The sequence below is a fragment of the Parus major genome, chromosome 3, assembly GCF_001522545.3.
Source record: "Parus major isolate Abel chromosome 3, Parus_major1.1, whole genome shotgun sequence".
In the NCBI taxonomy this organism is placed as follows: domain Eukaryota; kingdom Metazoa; phylum Chordata; class Aves; order Passeriformes; family Paridae; genus Parus; species Parus major.
Genome location: NC_031770.1, coordinates 111,095,012 through 111,117,153, shown reverse-complemented (window position 1 = coordinate 111,117,153; position 22,142 = coordinate 111,095,012). Strand labels below are relative to the sequence as shown.

The 22,142-nt window shown below is 43.7% G+C and overlaps 1 protein-coding gene across 11 annotated transcripts in view; it reads left to right on the top strand.

Moving 5' to 3' along the window:
* Positions 1-22,142, top strand: part of HMBOX1 (homeobox containing 1) — a 103,728-nt gene that overhangs the window by 63,649 nt on the left and 17,937 nt on the right. For all 11 annotated transcript variants that reach the window (XM_015622656.3, XM_019006133.2, XM_015622649.3 and 8 more), the window contains 2 exons: positions 4,820-4,930; positions 12,121-12,274. In XM_015622656.3, coding sequence (XP_015478142.1) covers positions 4,820-4,930; positions 12,121-12,274 — 265 coding nt within the window. The remainder of the gene's footprint in view (positions 1-4,819; positions 4,931-12,120; positions 12,275-22,142) is intronic.

Genomic DNA, 22,142 nt, shown 5'->3' with positions numbered 1-22,142 from the left:
AACTTTAAAAGTCATTTAGATAATGAATCTGACAGGAAAAATTAAACCTGGAAGACATTCTACAGGGCTGCCTGGTGTATGGAGAGGACAGGGCAGGTTGGAAAATAGTAACAGGGTATTAAAAAGTGACTTGAAAATAAAAGGGTGATTGATAAGAAGCAAAAACTTAGCATAACACTTACTAGTGCTGGTCCTAAAAACAGGAGCTGCTTTTTATAGAAACTTTTTTAATGGTGTCTGTAATAAGATAAACAAGGAGCACTTGGGTTGGGCTCTGTATAAATAATCTCCTACTGATAAGAAAAAATGACAGTATAAACAGGAGCTAATAATAGTTCCTGCGGAATTTCCTATCCTGGTGTTTGGAGCTCCTTTTAACATCACTGCAGCCTGCTCAGGGTTCAGCCCCACGTGGGGCAGGTGAGCTGCCAAATTTTGGTCAAATACAGTTTGAATGTGTTGCAGTTTTCTTAAATTGCCACAAGAATTGTACTTGGGCACCAGGTTATGGTCAGAAGGCAAAGGATGAAAATGAGAGAGAGAAATGTAAACTTCTCTCAGAGGTGCTGGCTGAGCTTCCCAAGTTAGATGGAGGGTGGGGAAGTGTTTTCAGGAACTGATGTCTTTCTGTTCTACAGTAAAGGAGAGAGGGAGTAGAGCACAGGGATGAGCCCTCTGCAGATGGGCTGAAGTGGTTTGATGGATGATGCCTCTGCAAGGTTTGGAAATATTACCTTTCCTGTTTGTTACACATAGGGAGTGAGGGAATTAAAAAAACACCCTTCTTTTCCTGAGGTTACAAAGCAGAAATTTCAATTCAGTTTTCTCAGTTCTTAAAAACATAAAGCCCAAACCACCATTTTAAAAAAAACAAAAAACCCAAACCCATCAACAGTAAAATGCCGAAATCATTTATTGGGTTGTTTTTAAATACACATAGAGCTTTCCAGGGTGCAGTTCTGGTACCCTTCCCAATTATTCCGCTTGTACAACCCAGCCCTGTCCTCCTGCCTCTGCCTTAATTGATAGGAGATCTGCAGGACTTGGCTTTAGATTATTCTAAAACACACGTGCAGTGGAGGGCAGCCTTGGAGCACTGCTGGAACAAATAAAATCCCCACAGGTTTGGAACCCACACACAGGGATGCTGAGCAAATGCCAATACACAGGGAAACTTAACCAGTTCCATTGTGAAGAGAATTCAGAAAATTCCTGAATTACTGATCATCTCAAAATGCATAAAACTGCATTTTGAGAAACATTTTCCTTCCAGTTTCCTTCCTTATTTTTTTTTAATACTCATGACAACACAGAGATATGTTTTTCTATGATTTTGATCTTTGCAGGTTTTCTGTAAACAAGCTTTGCTAATCTCCTAAATTGATAGATGTCCTTTGCAAGCACTTGTTCTCTGAATCTGGGACTTTGCTTACAAAGTGAAGAATTAAAACACAGGCAGTTACTTTCTTCTCCAGGTCTGATGTATTCCAGGTGCTTCTGAAAACCTCTCCTGAAAGAAACATTAAAGAAATGCAAAGCAGAGCTGCTGAACAAATCTATCTGTGAAGGTGAAAACCAGATCCCAAAGACTTGATGAATAACAGAGTTGAGGGTTATGAGCAGGTTTGAGCTGCACATAGCAGTGGCCTTCTCTTGATGATGTATTTTGCCATTTATTTTATGTGTTTGGAGGGGAAACTCTCCCTAAATCAGTTGTGTAGGACACAGCAGGCCTGGCCAGGGGAGTGAGCACATTTTTTTTTATCACTGGGAAGTGTGACCTGCTGTGGGAAAGAGTGAGTGTGACACAAGCATCTGAACTGCAATAATCCTTTGTGGGTACCACTTTCCTTCAGTATTTTCCATGAAAAAACTGCTGTTGTTCATAACCAGGTGTGTTCCTGGCCCTGCTGATGCTGAGCCTGGAGCAGCACACCCCTCCTTGATGTCCCTGCTTCGCTTGGAGAGTGAATTTCCTCAGCACAGTTGGATTTTCACTACTCCAGAGAAGTTATTTCGTTAATTGCTTCTGGCAGCAGGATGATTTCTTTTTTCCTGCCACTGCAATTCCCTAAAGCAGAGTGTGATTAGAGACAAGACAGGAGGGTCCTGGTGGTCCAGCAACCACTGTTTTCTGTGGGAAACCCACTTGAGATGCAAGAAACTTGGGCATGACAATTTGTGGGGTTTGTTTTTTACACTGAAAGGAGTTAACGATGGGTTTGGATCCCACAGCACTGGGATCTGAGAGATCCTGGATGAGTTCTTCTGGAAGACTTTGCATGTGACCTTGGGTTGGTCAAGCTGTTGGGATACTGTGCTGGGGTGCTCTAAACCTTGCTGAGGTGCAGATAAATTTTATGCCTTAAAAACATTTTGCAGCAGCAGCTTTATGAGCTGTGAGGACTCACAGTAAGTCAGAGGCTCAGCTACTGTGGCTAGATGACAACCACAAAAGGATCCCAGCACAGATCCAGCTCTGTTTGGGAGAACTTTGATGCAGTTCAGGACATTGGTACAGTGCATAATTTGTGGAAAAAAGCTTTTTATGATGAAGGTGGCACAGGTTGGTCAGGAAGTTGGTGTCTGCCCCATGCCTGGAAACATTCAAGGTCAGGTTGGACAGGGAACAATGTGATCCAGTTGAAGGTGTCCCAGCTCATTGCAGGGGGTGTTGGCCTAGCTGACTTTTAAAGGTTTTTCCAACTCAGATTTTTCTGTGATGCCATGAAAGTGGACATGGCAAGACCCAACTTGAGTTTTTTGGCTCCTGCTGCTGTGCCTTGCCCTCGAGCACATTGTTTGGAGCGGTGACATCTGTGCCACGTGTGACAGTGTCAGGCAGCCTCTTGAGCAGAATTTGGATTTTCCACTCGGGGCAGACTTGTAATCTCTATTTATAATTTTTGTCTGCCAATGCTTTGTGTTTGTATCTTGGGTTGTTATCCAAACACTCAACACACGCTAATTCACTGCAATAAGTGTAAGTGGACCGTAGTAAACAAGTAAATGACTGGAGCTGTTACCCGGTGATTAATTAATGGGAACAGGGCAGCCAAGAGCAGTGAGACACAAACCTTTGTGTCCCACAGGCCAGGACAAGAAATGGCTTTTATCAATCATAATAGGTCAAGAGCTGCAAATTTTCAAAACTTGGACTTTCCACTGGTGATGAGGCATGCAGATGGCAGGGTTTCAACAAGGCTGGAGCCTCATTTTGGGCCAGAGAGTGTTATCAACTTACAGTGCCTTCTTTTGGTATTAACTTGTGTGCTTCCACAGTTACTTGATGTAAACTTGGCAGGCTCTGAGGGTTGTGTTTGGTTGATTAATTCAACTTCCCCAGTAGTATAAACTCAGTTTTAGATCCCAGTGTGGGCCCTGGGGGTAGGCAGCTCTTGGCTGCCCCAGCTGTTCCTGAACTCTGTCGGTTGAGGGCAAGGTTCTGGGAAAATCGGGGTCTGTTTTGTGGGCACAGCTCTGCTGAACAGCAGTGAGCTGCTGTATCTGAAACAAAACACACCCATCTTTCCCCCAGGACAATTTAAAATTCATAGCCTCTACAATTCTACTTGTGGAAAAACAATTAAGAGTACAAACCCAGTGATTTTAAAAAATCTGGTCGGTGTAAACCCACCTGAATATGATACCTGAGAGTCAAGTTGAGACATTTTGAAGTTAACTACCTTCAACACACAAAAACCCCCATAATAAACCCCCACATTAGAAGTGGTGAAACTACAGGGGGCTGTTTTTCAGGAGTTAAATATGATTATGAGAGCTTATAAAACCTTGATGCATCTCTAGAGGGGGGAGGTAGTTTGGGTTCTGTGTGCAAACCAGCCTCTACCTGCCCGGGTGATTTCACCAAGCAGGTGGTGGCACAGGTGGTGTTGGCAGTGTATTGGTACTTGGAGCACCTCCTAAAACTTCACTTCCCAGGAGAGTTTGGATGTTGTTAACCTGTTCTGAAGGGCCTTGTGGAAGGCACAGGGAGTTCTGAAGTAGTGCTTCAGTTACTCAGCAAACTGCATTTTTGACATTTTCACATGAGCCTATTGCTGACCTCTTCATGCACTTCTAAACCTCTTGCTGTATTTAGTTCCTGTGCTGATCACTTCTTGCCCTTCCTGCATTGATCCTTCATTCCCTGTCACGCTTTGGAAATAGCTGTATTAACTTCTAGGAATTTTTTCCCCTTCTTACTGTTTTCTTAGATCTCTTGCTTTAAAAACTGCAGTGTTTTGTCCCTAATCATGCCTGGGTACCTCGAGCTTGGCTCTTGCTTTGCTGACAGACAGCTGCTCTTTCTGGCTTCTTTTCTGGCTGTTGTTACAGCTGCTGACAGTTGGTTTGCTCCATTTTTGGGCTGATGTGATCTATGTCACATAAACTGTTTCCTTTGTTTAGCTCCCTTCTTATTCAAGTAGTGAATGATAAGAATTTCCTAACAGTCATTATTTATATATAATAGTGGGGAAGGGGCTTGTTCCCATTTCACAGTTTAGGAATCAGGGAAGGTGTGGACAATTCGAGTCTGTGATAGCTTTGGCTGTTCAGTTTTTATCCTCTTTGCTTTTGGGCTGATCATGCAGATTCCAGGGTGTTCCTTGAGTGAGGTTGAACATAACCCCAGGGAGAAATTTGGGCAGTTTGGGACTGAGCAGGGGAGCTTCAACTCTGCTTTTTCTGGGATTGAAGCATCACAAGTTCCTGGGCTTTGTAAGACACCACCTTTTATCAGTAGATAAACCACTTTTAAATGTTTGGTAAAGAAGAACTTTTCTCTTTCTCTCTTTCTTTCTTCTGTTTTTCACAGGTATCAGTCAGAGCCGGATCTCCCATTGGCTGTTGCAGCAGGGGTCGGACCTGAGTGAACAGAAGAAAAGGGCATTTTACAGATGGTACCAGCTTGAGAAGACAAATCCTGGTAAACAAATGCAGCCTCAATATCTCCTGCTGTTTATTTATGGAATGGAAGCCTTTTGTTTATTAGCACTGATGATTCTCTTCTTGGAGTCTGGGGTACTCCAGAGGTTCTCCCTCTGACCAGGTTAATTTTTAGGAGGGTAGGAACAAATTGCTTTTTGCTTGGCAAGAAATGATGCAGAGCTGCTTCATCCAGAGCTGCCTCATCCAGAGCTCCTCAGCCACAGATACCTGCCCTGCCCTCCCACCACTCACTAAATCTGGGATTCAGAAGCAGCCAATGAAGTTATAATCAGTAAACATCAAATAGAAGCTGAGGCTCTTCAGAATGAAGAAATAGAAACCATTAAATAATGGCTGCATAATATAAAGTTGCAGCAAAAAACCCCACCCAGTTTGTCAGAGAGGATCTTCAGAGGCTTTTGGGTTGGATCTCAAGCTCATGGATGGGATGTTGATAGTTACAGTGATAAGCTGGAGATGTGTCTTTCAAATCCCACCTGCTTTTCCCAATCTCAGAATAGATCTTGAATACAAAAAGAGAAGTAAAGCTCCTCATTATCTTTAACTAACCAGCAATCTTCAAAATCACAGTTGAATTAATTTCCTTGTATTGTTCTTCTCCATAGATTTTGTTTGATCACAGTTCTTATTTTTCCCTTTTAACAGTTTTATTGTAAAGATCAAAATATTTACGTTTAATTTCCTTTAAACATTGGCTTGATTAAATTAACTGTGTAATTGTTTCAAGGAATTTAAAACTCAGGCTCTCTAATGTGAACTTGGCTTCAATATCCAGAATTCTATTAAGAAAAATTCCAGTGGAAACAGAGCCTCAAAACTTCTGCTTTGTGTGTAAACTGAAAATCAAGAGGCTCCAGCTGATAGTTGGCCTGAGAATAATTCAGATTTAAGTTGGGTGGGTTCAGAGGGATAACTGAGCCTGTATTTTATGTGAAGCATCTTAAGATTAATTTTCTTAAAGTTGTTTTAAAGAGTAAAAGTGCCAAGAAGCCTTGATTTTTGCACTGGCTGGACTTGTGATACTGAGGATCAGCAGAACTCCTGGGTACAACCACCCAGAGCCAGCTGCTTGGAAAGGCTCAGGTTTTACCCTACAAATAACTCCCAGACATTTCCCTTTGATGAAAGGTGTTGCCTCCAAAGCAGTGGAAGGACTTGAGAGTTTTTGGGAGGTGTAAAAACCATCAAAACCCTCTCCAGATGAAAGCTGTTGCGTGGATTTTTCCCAGCCTTGCATCCTTTATTTGCAGTATTACATGGAGCTGTTTAGGAAATGGTATTTTGTGCTAATAACAGAACCTTTGTACAACCTAGCTCTGAAATCTTTACTTCTTCCTCTTTACCTTCTTTTTCCCCCATATCCATGAGCTCACATCTTGTTTGTCCTTTTGCTCTTGAGAGTTGTCATAGGAAGGAAGATTTTCCACACTGAAGATTTTGGCTGAAATTGAAATGAATCAACATTAACTCTGCTTTGCTTTAGACATGGAATAACTGGTTGAAGAGTGGTTGTTTGAGTGTAACCTTTTTCCCAATAAGAGATCTTAAACAGCATTTTCAAGGAGTGTAAAAGTCAAATTGTTTCCTCTGCCTAAGCTAAGGGACTATTTGGATGCACTTAAATTCCTTTTAGAACCAGACAGCACTTGGTTTCTTTTTAGAAGGTGAGGTAGAGGGAAGAACCTTCAGTTTTCCTCTCACTGTCAGGAAAAATCTATCTGATTTTTATCTATCTGATTTATCTGAAAATCTGAGGAAAATGGGGTTGTATTTATTTATTCACTGTAGGCTAATCCACTCTTTGAGTTATTGCCATCTATTTTATTGCAGGTGAGACTAGGTAGCCAAGGAGAATTAACATGGGTATGAACAAGTGTGCAAAGGGAGGTACCAACCTTGTCCAGAGAATCCTGGATTTAAATCACTGTTAAAAAAACCATCTGGAGCTGGAGTTTTGGGTGCTAGTACACAGTATCCTGTGAGTAGCTGGTCTGGTGATCTCCTTAGAGACAGAAAATGAGGAAATCATTGGGGCTTCCTGCCATGTTCCCAAAAAGTGCTGCCATCACCACACTCTCTCTGTAGGATGTGAAGGATTGTCCTCCTTGGAGGAAACTTGAGAGATGAAATGACTGCCATGTGTTTTTTTTTTTTAGTTGCTCACTTAGTAAGAGATGGCATTTGGCTTTCTGTTCTCATACATCCCATCTTTTCCAGTTCCAGCTGCTGGGAGGAAAATCTCTGTCCTTTGAGAGAAAGTCAGGTCTGTGTGCAGAAGGACCTGCAGGTTTGAGTTATCAGAGGGCAAAGTGAGGCTTTTGAGGACTATTGGTTCCCAAAAATTATAGTTTTTGTAATTCCTAATCTTGAAAAACTGTATCTTCAGAGTAAATCCATTTTTTGACTGAATTTGTGTAGTAATGGAAAGAACCTAAAACTGAAACAGTTTTGAAGGACTAGGACAGCAGATGTAATCAATTTCTAAACTGTGAAGGAATAGTTTGTGTGGGAAGGACTGGAGATCTCTTGGCAGACTTTCCCTTGGCTCTGCCAGTTTTTCTCTGCAACTTATAGAATTCACCTTTTATGTCCCTTTTCTATCTCCTGGATACAGGTGAGACCTTTCCCTGTGGGTGACACCCCTGCCTTGCCTTCAGCTCCTCACAGCAGGACCTGTCTTTTTATTGTGCTTATATAAGCAAATTATGACTTAAAAATATATCAAAAGAGATTTTATTTTTTTAAAATGTGCTGTGTGATGCTTTAAATCATCCACAAGCAGTGCTGCATCTGCCAACCAAAGGACTTGGTGCTGGGGAGCCTTAGGGCAGTTTTAGGGTGTTGCTGGTCCTATATGGAAGAGACTCAGCAATTCCATCCCTTCCATTCTTCTTCCAGCTGGCTTCGAGCTCTTGAATGTGCTGTTTGTTATTTGCCTGGCTTTGATTGCTGGTTTGCATGGGCAGTTTCTGCATTTCTCCTGTCCTTGGTGGTGGGTGTTCAGACAGGAATGTTGCAAAGGAGACTTGAAGTCTCATGGAACAGGAGGAAAACACCCACTTGTCCCACTGTATGCAATAATCTTGCTCAAAAAAATGTCTTAATCAATGTTTTCTTGGTAGGAGTGATGTCAGAGTTAATGGCAGTGCTGTGAATTCCAGTGTGCTACTGATGGAAATTTTTCTGGAAGGAGTTGCCAGTTAGGGTGAAAGGCAGGTTTTTTTTTGTTGGAGGGAAGAAATCAGTGCTAAATGCAGGTGTTTAAAAAGTCTTTATTCCAATTAATAGGGATACTTTTCATTTAGATGGAGCTTTTTTCACACAGGCACCACTTGTCTGTCCTGTGTTTCAAGGAGGACTGAGAGCATTTTGGCAATAGATAAATTCTGTATATTTCAGAAGGCAGTAGTGTTCTGCAATGTTCTCACTATTATTTTCAGAGCCCATAGGTTTTAAATAATTATTTTTTTTTTGATTGGTAGTTGTTATCCTGATTAATTTCCCTGTCACTGGCTATTGGGCAGTGTGGGAAGTTTGTCATGGAGTAACTTCAGCTTGTCTCTTGCCTCTGTGTAGTGCAAACCGAAGCTGGCACCTCGAAATGATGTGTTAAAGTTACAGATGGGTACAGGCTGCTTCCATTTAGGCTGGGTATTTATTTCTGCCACTCTTCTCTAATAGGAAGGCAGCTGTGGTCACCTTGGAGAGAGCCATGGGCTCTTCCTCCTTGAACAAAAGGGAAAATGAAAGGGAGCTATTATCAGGATGTAGCATCTCTTTTGTTATTTTCATAGCGGTTCTTGTTTAGCTATGAAAGAAAAGCCAACCCAAAATCAGGGGCTGGCTGTCCCACGAGGTTTGCACTGGGAAGGGCTGGTTGGGAATGTGCTGTTCCACAGAGCTGCAGAGCAAACAGGCTCTGCTCCTCTTCCTCCCCACCGTGGGCTCTGTATCCCTACAGAGCACCTGTACCTTGTGCTGCTGCTGATTTCTGACTGAGAGGTGTTTATTGTGTGATCTGGGGTCAGCCTGGCTAAAAATACAGTGAGGCATCTGTTCTTATCAGGATAATGTACAGCAGGTACTTGCTACAAATGAAAACTTGCCAGGAAATGGTTTCTTGGAGCTGGGAGATGCCTGAGGCTTTCTGTGACCCTGCAGTGGCAGGGCCTGCTTGAGCCCTGGGCTGGGGAGCAGGGAGTGCATGTGATGCTCTTAGAGTAACTCCCTCCCTTCAGGATGGGGCCTGGGATGTGCAGACCTTGGCCAGGAGGAATTTTGAACGTGGAGAGAGCTCATTTCCAGTTGGAGAGCACATCTCCTGCCTCCTCTCCCCCAAACCCACCTGCAGCATCCACAGTCACACAAAAAATTCACCAAGAAAACTCAGTGCTGTAGGAAAAGGTGCTGAGCACTGGCAGGGAGTGAGAGCTGTCTCCTTTCATTTCTGTGTGTGAAAGGAGTTCTTCCCAGGCAGTTCACCTCTGCACCCCTCAGAGGTGTCTTGCTGTTTGATGCATACACTGAGAACCTTGTACTGTGTTTTCTCCACTCTGTCTGCTCAGGAGAGAAGTTTCACTTCTCCTTAAAAGCTGTTTGAGGGGTTTAAAAAAAGAATCTGAACTGGTGACTAGGATGGAACTTGCTAAGTTATAAAGAAGTGGAGCTGGGTGGCGAGAATATTGTGATGGAATGTTGGAACAGCAGAATAAGTGGGAGCTCATTGAAGAGACGGGGATGAGGAAAAGCTCCATGGGTTCCTTATCAAATGTGCATATCATAAATGATAATTTGGATTCAAAGTCATCTCATTTCACCCTCTGCCATGGGCAGGGACACCTTCCACTATCCCAGGTTGATCCCAGCCCTGTCCAGCCTGGCCTTGGACACTTCCAGGGATCTGGGGGCAGCCACAGCTTCTCTGGGCACCCTGTGCCAGGGCCTGCCCACCCTCCCAGGGAACAATTCCTTCCCAATATCCCATCCATCCCTGCCCTCTGGCAGTGGGAGCCATTCCCTGTGTCCTGTCCCTCCATCCCTTGTCCCCAGTCCCTCTCCAGCTCTCCTGGAGCCCCTTTAGGCCCTGCAAGGGGCTCTGAGCTCTCCCATGGTGCCATTTTTCCACATGTTCATCCAAGCCCATTTTGGGCCTCTTTATGCATTCAGATCCTCCTCTCTTGCTGTGTGGGGGTACTTGCTTGTAATTCTCAGCATATTCCTCTCTTATCTGCTGCTGATATTGATGTTACCCCATAGAAAAGAGAAATGGCTAAATTGATCTAGGAAGGCTACTAAAATAAAAAAGTGTATTATATTCAGTACGTGAACATACCTGTAGCAGCAGCAGAAAATTTATGCTTTCGATGCAGATTTTTTTTCAACCTTTGTCTGAAAAATCTCAGGCAAATTTAATGGAAGGATTCTGCATCTCTTGCCTTGATGTGAGGCAGCACTGATACTCCTGTACTCTCCCTGTGAAATCAAATCTTTAGGTAGGGTAAGTATATTGCTAACACAGTGCAGGGAAAGCTAATTTCTTTTCCTGTTCTCCCCTGTCTCTTTTTAAAATTTTCTCTTTTTTTTTTTAAATTTTTTTTTAAAAGTTTTTGAAGTGTATTTAAAACCTGGCAACTTGATAGCCACCCAGCCCCCTAAACTGTGCAAGTAGCAGAAAGACTAGATAAGGAGCTCTCCTTGAAATGGCCTCCCAGTAAATTGGCACTATAGGAAATATTTCATGTTTCAATGGAACCAAGTAATCTGTGTAGGCTCGTTAGCTGGGAATTAGGGAGAGGCACCGTGCCTTGTGTGTGCAAGGCAGAGATTGTGGGCTTCACTTCCTACTGACTCCTCCTGGGGAACATTTGTAAATTATTTTGGGCTCCACTACCTAACACAGATGCAAGCCCCTGGCAGGAAGGGAAAGACTCCGTGTGCATTTCTGGAAAGGAACGCAGCCAAGTGCCTAAACAGCTCATTTCTTGCTTTTTAGCTGTAGGAATTTGTTTATTGGTTAAACTCCTGGGTTCCCTTGACCCTTTCACTCCTCTGTGTATTAGAGGAGCGGTGTTGTTGCATTAACACTGTGTGTTTTGATGATTAAATCCCAGCCATTCTGAGTCAGCCTGAGCACCCAAAGGGTGCCCAACACTGTGAGCAGGGCTGCTGCTTCTCCTGGGTCTGTCCAGGCTGGCTCAGTGCAGGAATTCCACTGGAACCCAGGATGCTTATGGGATATAGGTGGTGATTTATCTTTCCATACAACCTTTTTCTCTAATTTTTTTTTGTTGCAGACTAGAACAGCTCTCTCTTCCCTGCAGGGGAAGTCACTGAGCACAAAGCTTGTCCTTCAGAACATACCCTGATTTCTGTCCTCGTGTCCTATCCCAGATTTCCATCCTCACCAAGGGATGGAGGAAAGATCGATCTCCCAGAGTGTCTTGATTTATTTATCTTGATTTATTAACTGAGAGGCTTTTGTGGAAAGGATCAGGGGTAAGTTTCAAAGGGGCCTTTCCTGAAGGCATCTTGCCAAATCCTGTCTTGTGCCTGATGCTTTCCAGCTCAGAGTCACGGAAAGGAGAAATACTTCCAAAGAAGGGGAGCAGGAGAGGAAGGTTGTGAAGTTAATCTGCTTGCACTGACTTTTTCAGGCACCCTGGCACTTGGGAGCCCATGATTTCCCAGGCCATAGGGTGTGTTTCTATTGGTGGAGCTGCTTTCAGGTATTTTCTCAGCTCTTTAGACACACTGAAATACCTTTGGTAAAAATTTCCCTTTTGCTTCCTGAGACTGGGGTATAATTAAATAGAAACTGCTGTTTCCTATTCTGTGACAGCTGAGGTGGCAGCACAACCTAAATGAATCCCATCTGGGGCACAGTTCACCCTTTCTGTGTGATCCTTTTCCTCTTGATGAAGACAAGACAGATTTTCCTCAGTGCCTATCAGCTCCTTGGATTTCCATGGTCATCCCATTGTGCCTTGGAGTTTGGGAAATGGGAATTCTAGCTGGCTTTGTACATCTTTAAGTTGTCTTTGATAATACTTTATATTTTTTTTCAGTTTGAACGGTTTCATCACCTGTTTTGTTCTTTTTCCACGAGCAGGAGTGACAGGACGAGCCTGATTTTAACCCTCTGGGAAACACAGTGTTTATTGTCCCTAGGGGCTACACTAAGCATGAGACCCGCTCCCATCCCAATAGAAGAGCCAGAATGGAGACAGACACCTCCCCCAGTCACAGCTACCTCTGGGACCTTCAGACTACGGCGAGGCAGTCGGTTCACGTGGAGAAAGGAGTGCCTGGCTGTTATGGAGAGGTATGTGCTGGCTCTCTGAGGGGGTTTGGAGATGGGAAAGCCAAGGCAAGGGTCCTTTTCCCTGCTCTGGTTTTCATGGATGTGTTGTAGCCTCGTGCAAGCCTGTAAGAATTTGATTTGTAATGGTGGAGTAGGAGGAGCTGTTTTGCCTCTTGTGTTGTTTAAAAAATTGTAGCTCTGCTCCGGATCTCTTTATTTTTGTACATCATGTCCTTAGCTCAGTCTGAGTGTGTTGGTGTTCAGCTCTCCTTTGCTTTTGCAGAAACTTTTCCACTTATCCTGATCTGGGCTCTCTTGGGAGGGTCTTGCAAGCTCTTTCCATTCTACATTTTCTCCTTTCCACTTTCCTGACTTGTCTTCCTGATGCCTCGTGCTGTTTTAAAGTGGATACCGGCATTTCGGCAGCGCTGTAATTGTTTGGGATGCTGAACTTTGCCTAACAAGCCGTAGATTCCTGGTCCAAAAAGGCTCTTAGAACCCTTTTACAGGAGCTGGGAGCAGCACAGAGCAAAGTGGATCTTTCAAATCCATATGCAGAGTGGCAGGTGATCATTTGGGCTCTCAGCTCTCCTCTTTGAGCCCAGGAGTGCTTTGCCTTTCCTTCTGCTTACAGGAACGTCTCTTTTGTGGGTAATGTTGTACAGTAGAAAAGGGCTGGGGAACTTGGATGTAGTTTAGGGATGAATGCTTATTTCTGTCCAGGGCTAAATGGCTGGGAGGAGTTTTCCCCCCTCTGAGGAGCCTCCTTTCCATGGAAGGACTGGATGACTGTGTGCTACCCTCCTCCTGGGCCTGCAACCCCAGTGAGATCTCAGCCAGCAGATTTGTAGGATGTGATTTTACAATTTCTTTAATGCTTCCCTTTCCTCTTGGTTGCATGGGGGTCTTGGGAACTGATTAGGAGCAGGAGATCATCTTTTGGCAGAGCTAAGACTGAAATCCTGAGCTCCCTCAGGAGCAGAGACTGGACACACTTCTGTGTCTTTGCAGCACTGGAACCAGTAACTTAAATGTTTGTTTCCCTGTTCTGGCCTGGCACTGATATTTTATCTGGCATTGATATTTTTGGCTTTGCCTGAATGTTTCCCCAAAGGAAATAACGTAAATGTTTTAAATCTGTTCTGCCTTTTCAGGCCCAACTAATGCAAAGACCTGTGATCTGATAGTGTGTTTTTTCTAGTGTCCCCCTCCACAGAGGCAGAGCAAAGGGGCAGGACAGGATCTTTAGCACTTTGAAATGTTTGTCTGACTGTCCTGATTGTGTGTGCAGGACAGAACCACCACAGCTGTCTGTGCCTTCAGGGCAGCACCCATCTCCTGATCAACCCTCTGTGTGTGAAATGCTTATTGGGAGTAGAATCAGAGCTCTTTGGGCATGGCTGGTTTTGGGCATGGCTGGTTTTGGGCATGGCTGTTTTTCTTCCTGGTTTCTGTCTGGCCCAAAGTACAGTAACTGCTGTTATTTGCTGTTTGAGCCCTGATTGTGCCTCAGACTCCTTTGCTGCGAAAATTGCTGATAGAGAGCTGAGCAAGCCACCCTTTCCTCATCCACCTCTCTCCTCAAGCCAGTCTCTGCTGGGACACTCTAGGAATTAAAACTGTGGTGTTTTAGTACATCTGTTAGAAAGGTGTGTGCTTTGGATTTGGGAATTGAAAAAATCAAGTTGGTCTTGACACTGGAAATCATCCGGTTGTGAATGCAGATACATAATGGCTGGATCTAATTTTTCATTAAATTCTTCTTCTTCTTTGTTGTTCTTGGTTTTGTACTCTGTAAAGTCTTTGCTGCTGGTGTTTTCTCCTTATTCTGCTGCTGCCACATTGCCTTAATCCTGGCTTTTAATATTAATTTGCCAAGCCCTTGGCTGGGTCACTGTGGCTGCTGGGTTTCACAGCCTTGTGTGGGATACTGGGAAGCAAAGCTGAGGAGTCTTACTCGAGGCAAGAACACAGTAAAAGTGCTGTGTGACAATAAAGCTACACCATAAAGCAATGGGAATATGGTTGTTTAACTGTTGTGCTTTAAAAGGCCTCGTTGAGCTGTAAGGATGAGCTGTTTTATGTGACAAGTTTTGGAAGAGTGGGAGAAAAACGCTCTTCTGGGAGCCCTTGGAAAAAAAGTCACTAATTTCACCTACAGGTCACTGGAGTTCTGCAGGCTTGGCCATGATATAATTCATAACAGCAGCAGCATGAAGGTAACCAGACCCCTCTGGTCCAAGCAGATCAGGTTCCCTTGATGGCCCAGGGTCAGGAATAAGCACTTGGCCACTAAAATGGTGTTTGGCATTGCCTGTGGGCTGGTGGTGCCATTTGTCTGGTAATTTACATTTTCCTCTGCAGGATTAAGTTTTGACTCTGAGTGGAGGCATCTCAGTTTAATGGACTGTTTTCCCTAATGAAATGCAACTTTGAGTGCACTGTGTTTGTGTGTCCTGCAGCTTCTGGCTCTGATGCTGGTGCAGACAAGGATTTAGGCACCTGGTTTTGGAGCTGCTGCTCTGGGAACCTCAGGAAAGTGCTCGTTCATTTGGGCTGATCCCTGTCCAGGAGGGAGAAACAGAGATCCAGGAGACAATTCCATCCCACTAATGCACTCAGAGAAGGGCTCTGTGCACCTTCCTCTCCAGCTGCCTCCTGCAATTAGAACTAGCTTTGATGGTTTAGTTTAATGCCTGAAGATAAGAGGGTGGAATCCAGGGCTTAGTGGAATCTCTGCAAAACTCCTCCTTCTCTCTGAAATGCTTCTGTGATGCTGTGTAAACATTTTTTGGCTGAGGATGAGGGTGTTGACCTGTTCCATCACTGAATTGTGCCCTGTGCTCTTGCTTTTGTCTTGGATTCAGTTGGTAAAAGTTGGAGTTGCTAAAAGTCTCATGTTTCAGACCAGCTGAGAGCACTTCAAGGGAAGAATCTGAATGTGATTGCAAAATTTTGAGGGATTTGTTTCTTAGGAGCAGGCTCTCCAATCTAAAATGCACAGCACCAGTCAGGATTGCATCCATGAACTGAGTGAGAAGGGTGAGGGTTGAAGGGGTAGTTTCTCTTTTTTTTAAAAAAAAGCTTTAAATCAACAAAAAAAATCCAGTTCAATTAATTGCTATATTGGTGCCAACCTGACAGAATGAAGATTAGAGTTAGGGCCTTATCCTGAAATGTCTGATGTACCTGAGGGTCTGAGTACAGGGTATGTGTATTAAAGAAACTAATTGGTTTATACTGGATTTCCAGGATGCTGCTTGTGGTTTCTGTAATTCAATTCTCCAGCCTTTACTGCTTTTTTGGAAACCTCCCAGGGTAGTTTTTTAATCCCTAGTCTTAGATTTTTTTGGACAATAAATTCAGGTCTCTTTATCCCTTTACTTTTTATTTTTCTGTAGATATCTCCCTGAATATTTATGCTCTGAAGGTTAAGAGGAGCAGTGGTTCCAGAAAGTAAAGTTCTATATTTAACTGCAGACTAGGTGTGGTTCAGACAACTGCAGTGCTACTGATGCCAACCTTGACCTGTTCTCTTGTGGAGCCTCCTGCTCATGGAATATGCTGAGTTTTGAGTGTCTCAATGTTGTTGTGTGGCTTTGCCCTCCTTTGGGAGCAGAGCTAAGACTGCAAGAGTCCTTTCTGTGCAAACCCGAGGTTAAACTTGAAAGCCTCTTTCTGGTTCACTTTAGTGTTCTTTTTTTGTTATGTCTTGTCCCACAGATAATGTTGTGTTTCTTTTTTCCTCTTTTCTCTGCTTTGCTTCTTCTTTTCAACCCCTCTCATTAGAAGTATGAAATTGAAAATTCCCTTAGGGCTTTCTGTTTTTTTAATGAAGATGTGTTGTCTTGTCGGTCTATTTTTTTTATTATTATTTTTTCTCCCCCAGTGATTTATGCTTCTCTCCTAATCATATGTTGGAGTAGAGTTTTATCTTCTTTTTCAGACAAAAAAATATCTAAGATTGGCAGCAGAATCAGTGATTTTATACCCTTTTTAAGGCACTTTTCATGAGTGCTGTTAAGGACTGAGGGGGGAAGTTGAGTGTTGTTTTTTAAGTATATGCTTTATCCAAAGATTAAATTAAAATAACTGTAAATTCTGCCCTAAACAAAAATGAATAATTCATCAGTTGAACGTATTTCAGTTTGTCTAGGGAGCAGGGACTTTGCTTTCTGGTTGAGGGTTATTTGGTTTGATTTTATGGCTCTGGGTTTTTATTTTAACACTTGTCTGTGCTTCTGAAGCTCCTTTTGTAAAGGTGTATTTAGATTAAATAAGACTGAGATGCTGTAGATCCCCATCACCCCCATTTCATAGGTGGCAAAACAGTCAGGTGTTTCACTTGGCTTTATTCAGGAGAGAAATGGGTTTAGATTTCCCAAGATAGGGGGGTGCAGTTTCGTGCTGTAGCTGAGCTGAATTAACAGTTTGTCACCAGCTCATCCTTAGGTGTTACCCTGCCTCTCCACCCTTCTCAATTCCTCCTCCTCAGTTTCCCTGCTCCTGCCACCCTGTGCTGTGCCAGAGATGTTTCTTGTCCGATGGAAATAGCAGCCAATTCAGCCTGCTTTAGGAAAAAGAAATCCTTTTTATTTCCCCCTGCATTTTCCTGAATTGTTTTGGCTTGCTGTGCCAGGGCTGTGCTGGGGTAAAGGACAGGAATGCACAGCTGGGAGCACCAGGAGGGGGAAGTTTAACAAAAAGATGGTGATTCTGTGGAGTTGTTTGGTTTGCTTGGTTTTGTTCTGATTTTGTCTGGTTTGAGTTGGAGGAGTTCCTGGTTTATTTAGAGGCATGGTTATACTGGCATCGTGGAAGAGGAGTCCTTTGATTTTTCCAGGGTACAGGAAAGCATTAGGTCCATGAGGATTAGAGGGATGGAGCACCTTTCCTATGAGAGAATTCAGGCTTTCCAGCCTGGAGAAGAGAAGGATCCAGGGAGAGTCAGAGCCCAAAGGGGCTCCAGGAGAGCTGGAGAGGGACTGGGGACAAGGGATGGAGGGACAGGACACAGGGAATGGCTTCCCACTGCCAGGGGGCAGGGATGGATGGGATATTGGGAAGGAATTGTTCCCTGGGAGGGTGGGGAGGCCCTGGCACAGGGTGCCCAGAGAAGCTGTGGCTGCCCCTGGATCCCTGGAAGTGTCCAAGGCCAGGCTGGACAGGGCTTGGAGCAGTCTGGGATAGTGAAGGTGTCAGAATTGTAACAAGATGAGATTTAAGGTCACTTCCAAGTCAAACCACTCCATAATTCCATGATTACTGTGGCACCACTGCCCAACTCGGTCTGATTTAACCAGCTGTGTTTTTGTTTCCCCTCCAAAGTGGACCCAAGCTCAGGAAGGTCATCTCCATGCCAAGAGCAGCATTCCCATCTTGGTGCTGGGAGATTCAGCCTCATTTCCCCTCCTGGAAGGGGCTCATCCCACCCCAATCCCGAGGCAGTGCCCTGGGCATGGTCCTGGCCCCGAGTGAGATGAGGCCTGACGTGCCTTATTAGAAATCCTTCCGACTGTGAAAGCGTTTTTACTGCAGCTCTCCTGAGCGCCGGGGCTTCCACGGCTTCCCTGGGGAACACAAGAGCTCTATTAGCTCCTGAAATTCAGTTAGGAAATTTTCTTAGTTAATTTCATCCCATTACTCTTAGTTATGTCTTCCAGCAGAACCTTAATACCGGCCCCATAGGGGATCTAAGTTTCCTGTGCAAGGCTTTGGAGGAGATTTAAGTTTGGGATTCATTGCGTTTCTCCCTTTCCAAGCTGACAGCAGAGCAGGAAGTAATGTCCTTTGGCCCCTTCCATTAGGCTGCTACATTGTTAGAAACAGAACAGCAGCTTCTCATCAATATAACGATGGCCATGGGTTGGCTGGGGAATGCTGCTCATCTTTCCTGGGTTTGCTGGGAGGGCTGGGAATTATCTCTGCTGTCCTTGTGACCCTCAGGTGTCCTTGAACCTTTTGGTGACTCGCTGTTCTCAGCTGTGGAATAGCCACTGCCAGCTTGGGAGATGAGTCAAGGCAAGGGAAAAGTGCCAAAAACCTCTAATTCTTGGGTTACTAAGGAATACTGGCATTAGGAAAAACTTCCTGACTTCAGGAATGGCACAGCACTAAGCAGGTTATCTACAGGAGCTACAGAACATTTCTCAGGAGCAAATTAGCTGAAATCTGTCAGGATGGTTCTGAGATACTTGATCTTAACGCAGAGAGAAACATCAGGTGATTTCTTTATATTTTTTCCAGCTCTTTCAATCCTGTCATAAGGTGTTTGTTAGTCAGCAACTTCCAGGGGGAGATTCAACTTCATTAAGCCCTTAGAGACGAAGGCAGTGGGTTTTTTTAGGATCTTTGCTGTTTGTGCTCCTGAAATGCTTCGAGATCTGAGCGAAGGCACTTTGCAAAGGCACCCAGCAAAGTTCACTTCACCATTCAGACACGGGCAAGAATCATCTGCCTGTGTGAAGGTTCAAGTGGTTTGGCTCAGGGTCATTGCTCTGTGTCTTCATGGAATGCAAGAGCAGCCATTTTCTGCTTGGCACACAGGATCTGCCTTATTTTGCATTAGATCAAGCTCTGTTCCCTCTCAGACATGCATAATATACAAGCTTCCTATTCTAATCAGCTGTAAGCAAATCCCAGTTGTTTGGCAGATTGCAGGCAGTAAAATGGAATGCAAGGATGTCTGTCCAAAGCCTCACCACGCTATGGTTTCTTCAAGGATCCAGCACCTAATGAGTTATTTTGCTTTCTAGAGAGCTCAGGTGCTTTTTGTGTCTTTGTGTTCTCTCTCTCTCTCTTTTTAAAAAATAATAAAAAGATGATCTGTGGGAGGGGCAGCTCCTTGCAGCAGACTTCAGATAAAATTATTGTATCTGCCAAGGTCAGAATAACTGAAATCTACATATAGAAAAAGCAACTTTGTCAGTCTGATCTGTAACAGCACTGGCTCGTGCAGCAAACCCACATTTTAGAAATGGGAATTCTCCTCTAGTCCAGATATTCTGCTGCATTTCTCCAGCACTAGTTGAGATCCTCTGTGCTCTGTCTCCCTGCTGGTGAAGGTGACAAGCAGGATCTCATCCCAGGTGATGATGGTTGTGGTGTTCAGCATTCTTTCTACCTGTCCTCTCCATCCTGTGCCTGCTTCACACCTGGCCAGCAGCCATGTGGCTGTGGACAAAAGCTCTTATCTCCTATCCTGTATTTTTAATCCTGCTATTGCAGCTCTGGGCGTTCTTGTTATTCACATAAATATGTAATTCCTTCTAAATCCTGCTAAGGTCTTCAGGGTGCTTCCGGAGAACTAATTATACCTAGTTTCATTTTATATGCTAAAATGTGTTTAAAAAGTCAAAGGTCCCTCTGGCATGAGTATCATGAGAAAGAATAAGGCAGAACGTTGCATTTATCCAGGATCATTCTCTGCACGTGCTGCTATCAATGTGCTGCTCGTTTATCTCCTCTCTGAACTTAACAGTCACTCTCTTATCTCTTCTCAGACACCAAGGCTTCCCTTGCCTCTAATAATATTAATTGTCACTCTTCTCTGGACCTTTTCTATTCTTACATTCAATTTTTAGTGACCTGGGGCAGGTGAGTGGGGACTCAAGCAGAGCTGATTTCCATATTTCCAGGGTGAATATTCCAGCTTACACAAGCAGCTGAATCCGAGTCCTGTTGTTCTCTGACCTCCAGCCTAAAATTTGGGGTTTTTTTTGCTGATCACTTTTATGTATCGATTTGAGAGTGTCTTTTCTTGGAACAGTCTCTCCTGAAGAGCTACTACTGATTTAGACCTGGTCATGTACGTGAGGAGCTGGAATTTGTCCTTTTCCACGTGCTGTGCTTTGCTTAATGCCAAGATAACGAATGAAGTTCAGTCGTGGGAGTGTTAATTGCTGTGAATTTCAAAACTACCAGCTTTATTTGTATCCAGTGTAAATAATTCTCCTTGCAGAACTTTATTTAATGTAACTGTTAGTGCCAGTGGTTTTAGGGCACAACTTGTGTGAGTCAAGGGCTGGTGATGAGTTTATACACAGAACTTCTCACTCTTTACCATCATGTTGAGACCTCTAGGTGCTGGCCTGCTGTAAGGACAGAGTAAAAATACAAATCTGGTGCTGTGATTTCTATCTCTTTGAGCTTTCTGAGTTTCTCTCAGTCCTTCCTGGTGTTGTTCTTCCTGTTTAAAAGACACAGAAGGAACCAGGAACAAGAAGCTTGTATTAATCGGCTAAATTATTTTCTCAGCTATTTTAGCATGGATTCAGGAGGCAGGGAAAGCCATGACAACCTTGTCCCACAAACTGTGTGAAGTGTCCCCTGGCACGTTCAGGCTGCATTTTATGTGGCTGTTCATAATGTCTGGGCTGTCCAGAACAGCTCCAGGCTGAGGAAGTGTTACCCCTCCCAGCAGGATTCACCCAATCCGTGTGTGATGTTGCTCCTGGGACAAACCCACTGAAGTGAATTACAGAATTAACTTAGAAGTGATCTGGGAAGCATTCAGAAGGGATTCAGGACCAGGCTGGCACCTTGTCACCTCTGGCTTTGCTGCTCCTGTCAACAAGGAGGATCCAGGAGCACCATCCAGCCCAGAGCACGGTTGGATTTTCCCATTCCTGTTTTCCAGAACTGTGCAGAGCGTTCCTGCTGACTCTCACTGCAGCCCAGTGCTGAACAGAGTCCAACCCTACCTCAGCCAGAGGAAACTCTCTGCCATCCAGTAACAGATGTGAGGTCTTTACACAAGTAATAAACAGAGTCATTACGAGGAGAAGTGAGGGAGGAAAATTCCAAAGTCAAACTCTTAAGTTGTTGCATCATGTATTTATGGGCTCTTGGTCAGACTGTGGAGCACTTTAAACAGCCTGAAAGAATGTTCTATCAGAGAACCCTATGGGCTTTAGCCACAAAAGTCGCTACCACATCCTAGATTATTTTTTAATTCTTTTTTTGGGTTTTTTTTTTTTGGGTAATCCTGGATAGTACAGCTTTCTTATTTGTTTGATTTTCCTTTGGAACACACAAAAGTTTAAATTTGTTTTGAATACTAAGCTATGTGTGAGGAACTCTGTCAACAGCATAGAAGAAGTGCCTTTTATAATACTTTTCTCTCTGGATTGGGAATAGCAGCATCCTCAGCTCTGTCAGGCTTGGCCTTTCTGGTGCTTTTGTTGCATTGTATCTTTTGGTCACAGTGACTTCACAAAAACTGATCTTCCCAGCTGATGATCTTTTTGTGCCTGTGAAGTTGTTGTTCCCAAAGTGGGTGACCTTGTATGCTGCACCGTTAAATTTCAGTCCGGTTCTTGCCCTTAGGATTCTCTGTTCCTTTTTATGGTGCTTCAATTCCCTGCAGTGATGTGGCTTCTGACTTTGGCCTCAGCAGATTCATCACCATGTACAGATGTTTTTCTGTCAGGATCATTAATTGGTTTTGTTTTTAAGATGCTCCAAAGATGATTATTGAGGAGTATCCCTGATTGTTGTCTTCTGTGCCATTAGCTTAATTTTGCAGTCTCTTTTTAGTTACATGTTTCCTTTCTACCCTATCTTGTAATTATACTGATCTTTGTCTTTTCCAAAATCATGGATAATTTCCCATTATGTCACTTTATCAAATGCTCTATTAAAGTCCAAAAAAATGCTAAGAATAATTTGTTTTTTTCTGGTACACAACTCCTCAGTTGTTTTTGGAGCTTTACTACCAGCACTTTTTAAATCATGTCTCCTAGAAGGATTGTCCTCAGGAAACTCAGCTGATCTGAGCGAGGGTGACAATGACATTTAAGAGGAAGCACATGGCAAAAACCATGGCTCAGGGTAGGGAGCACAAATCTTGGACTGTGGATTGATTTAATCTCCTTTCTTGGCTCTGCAT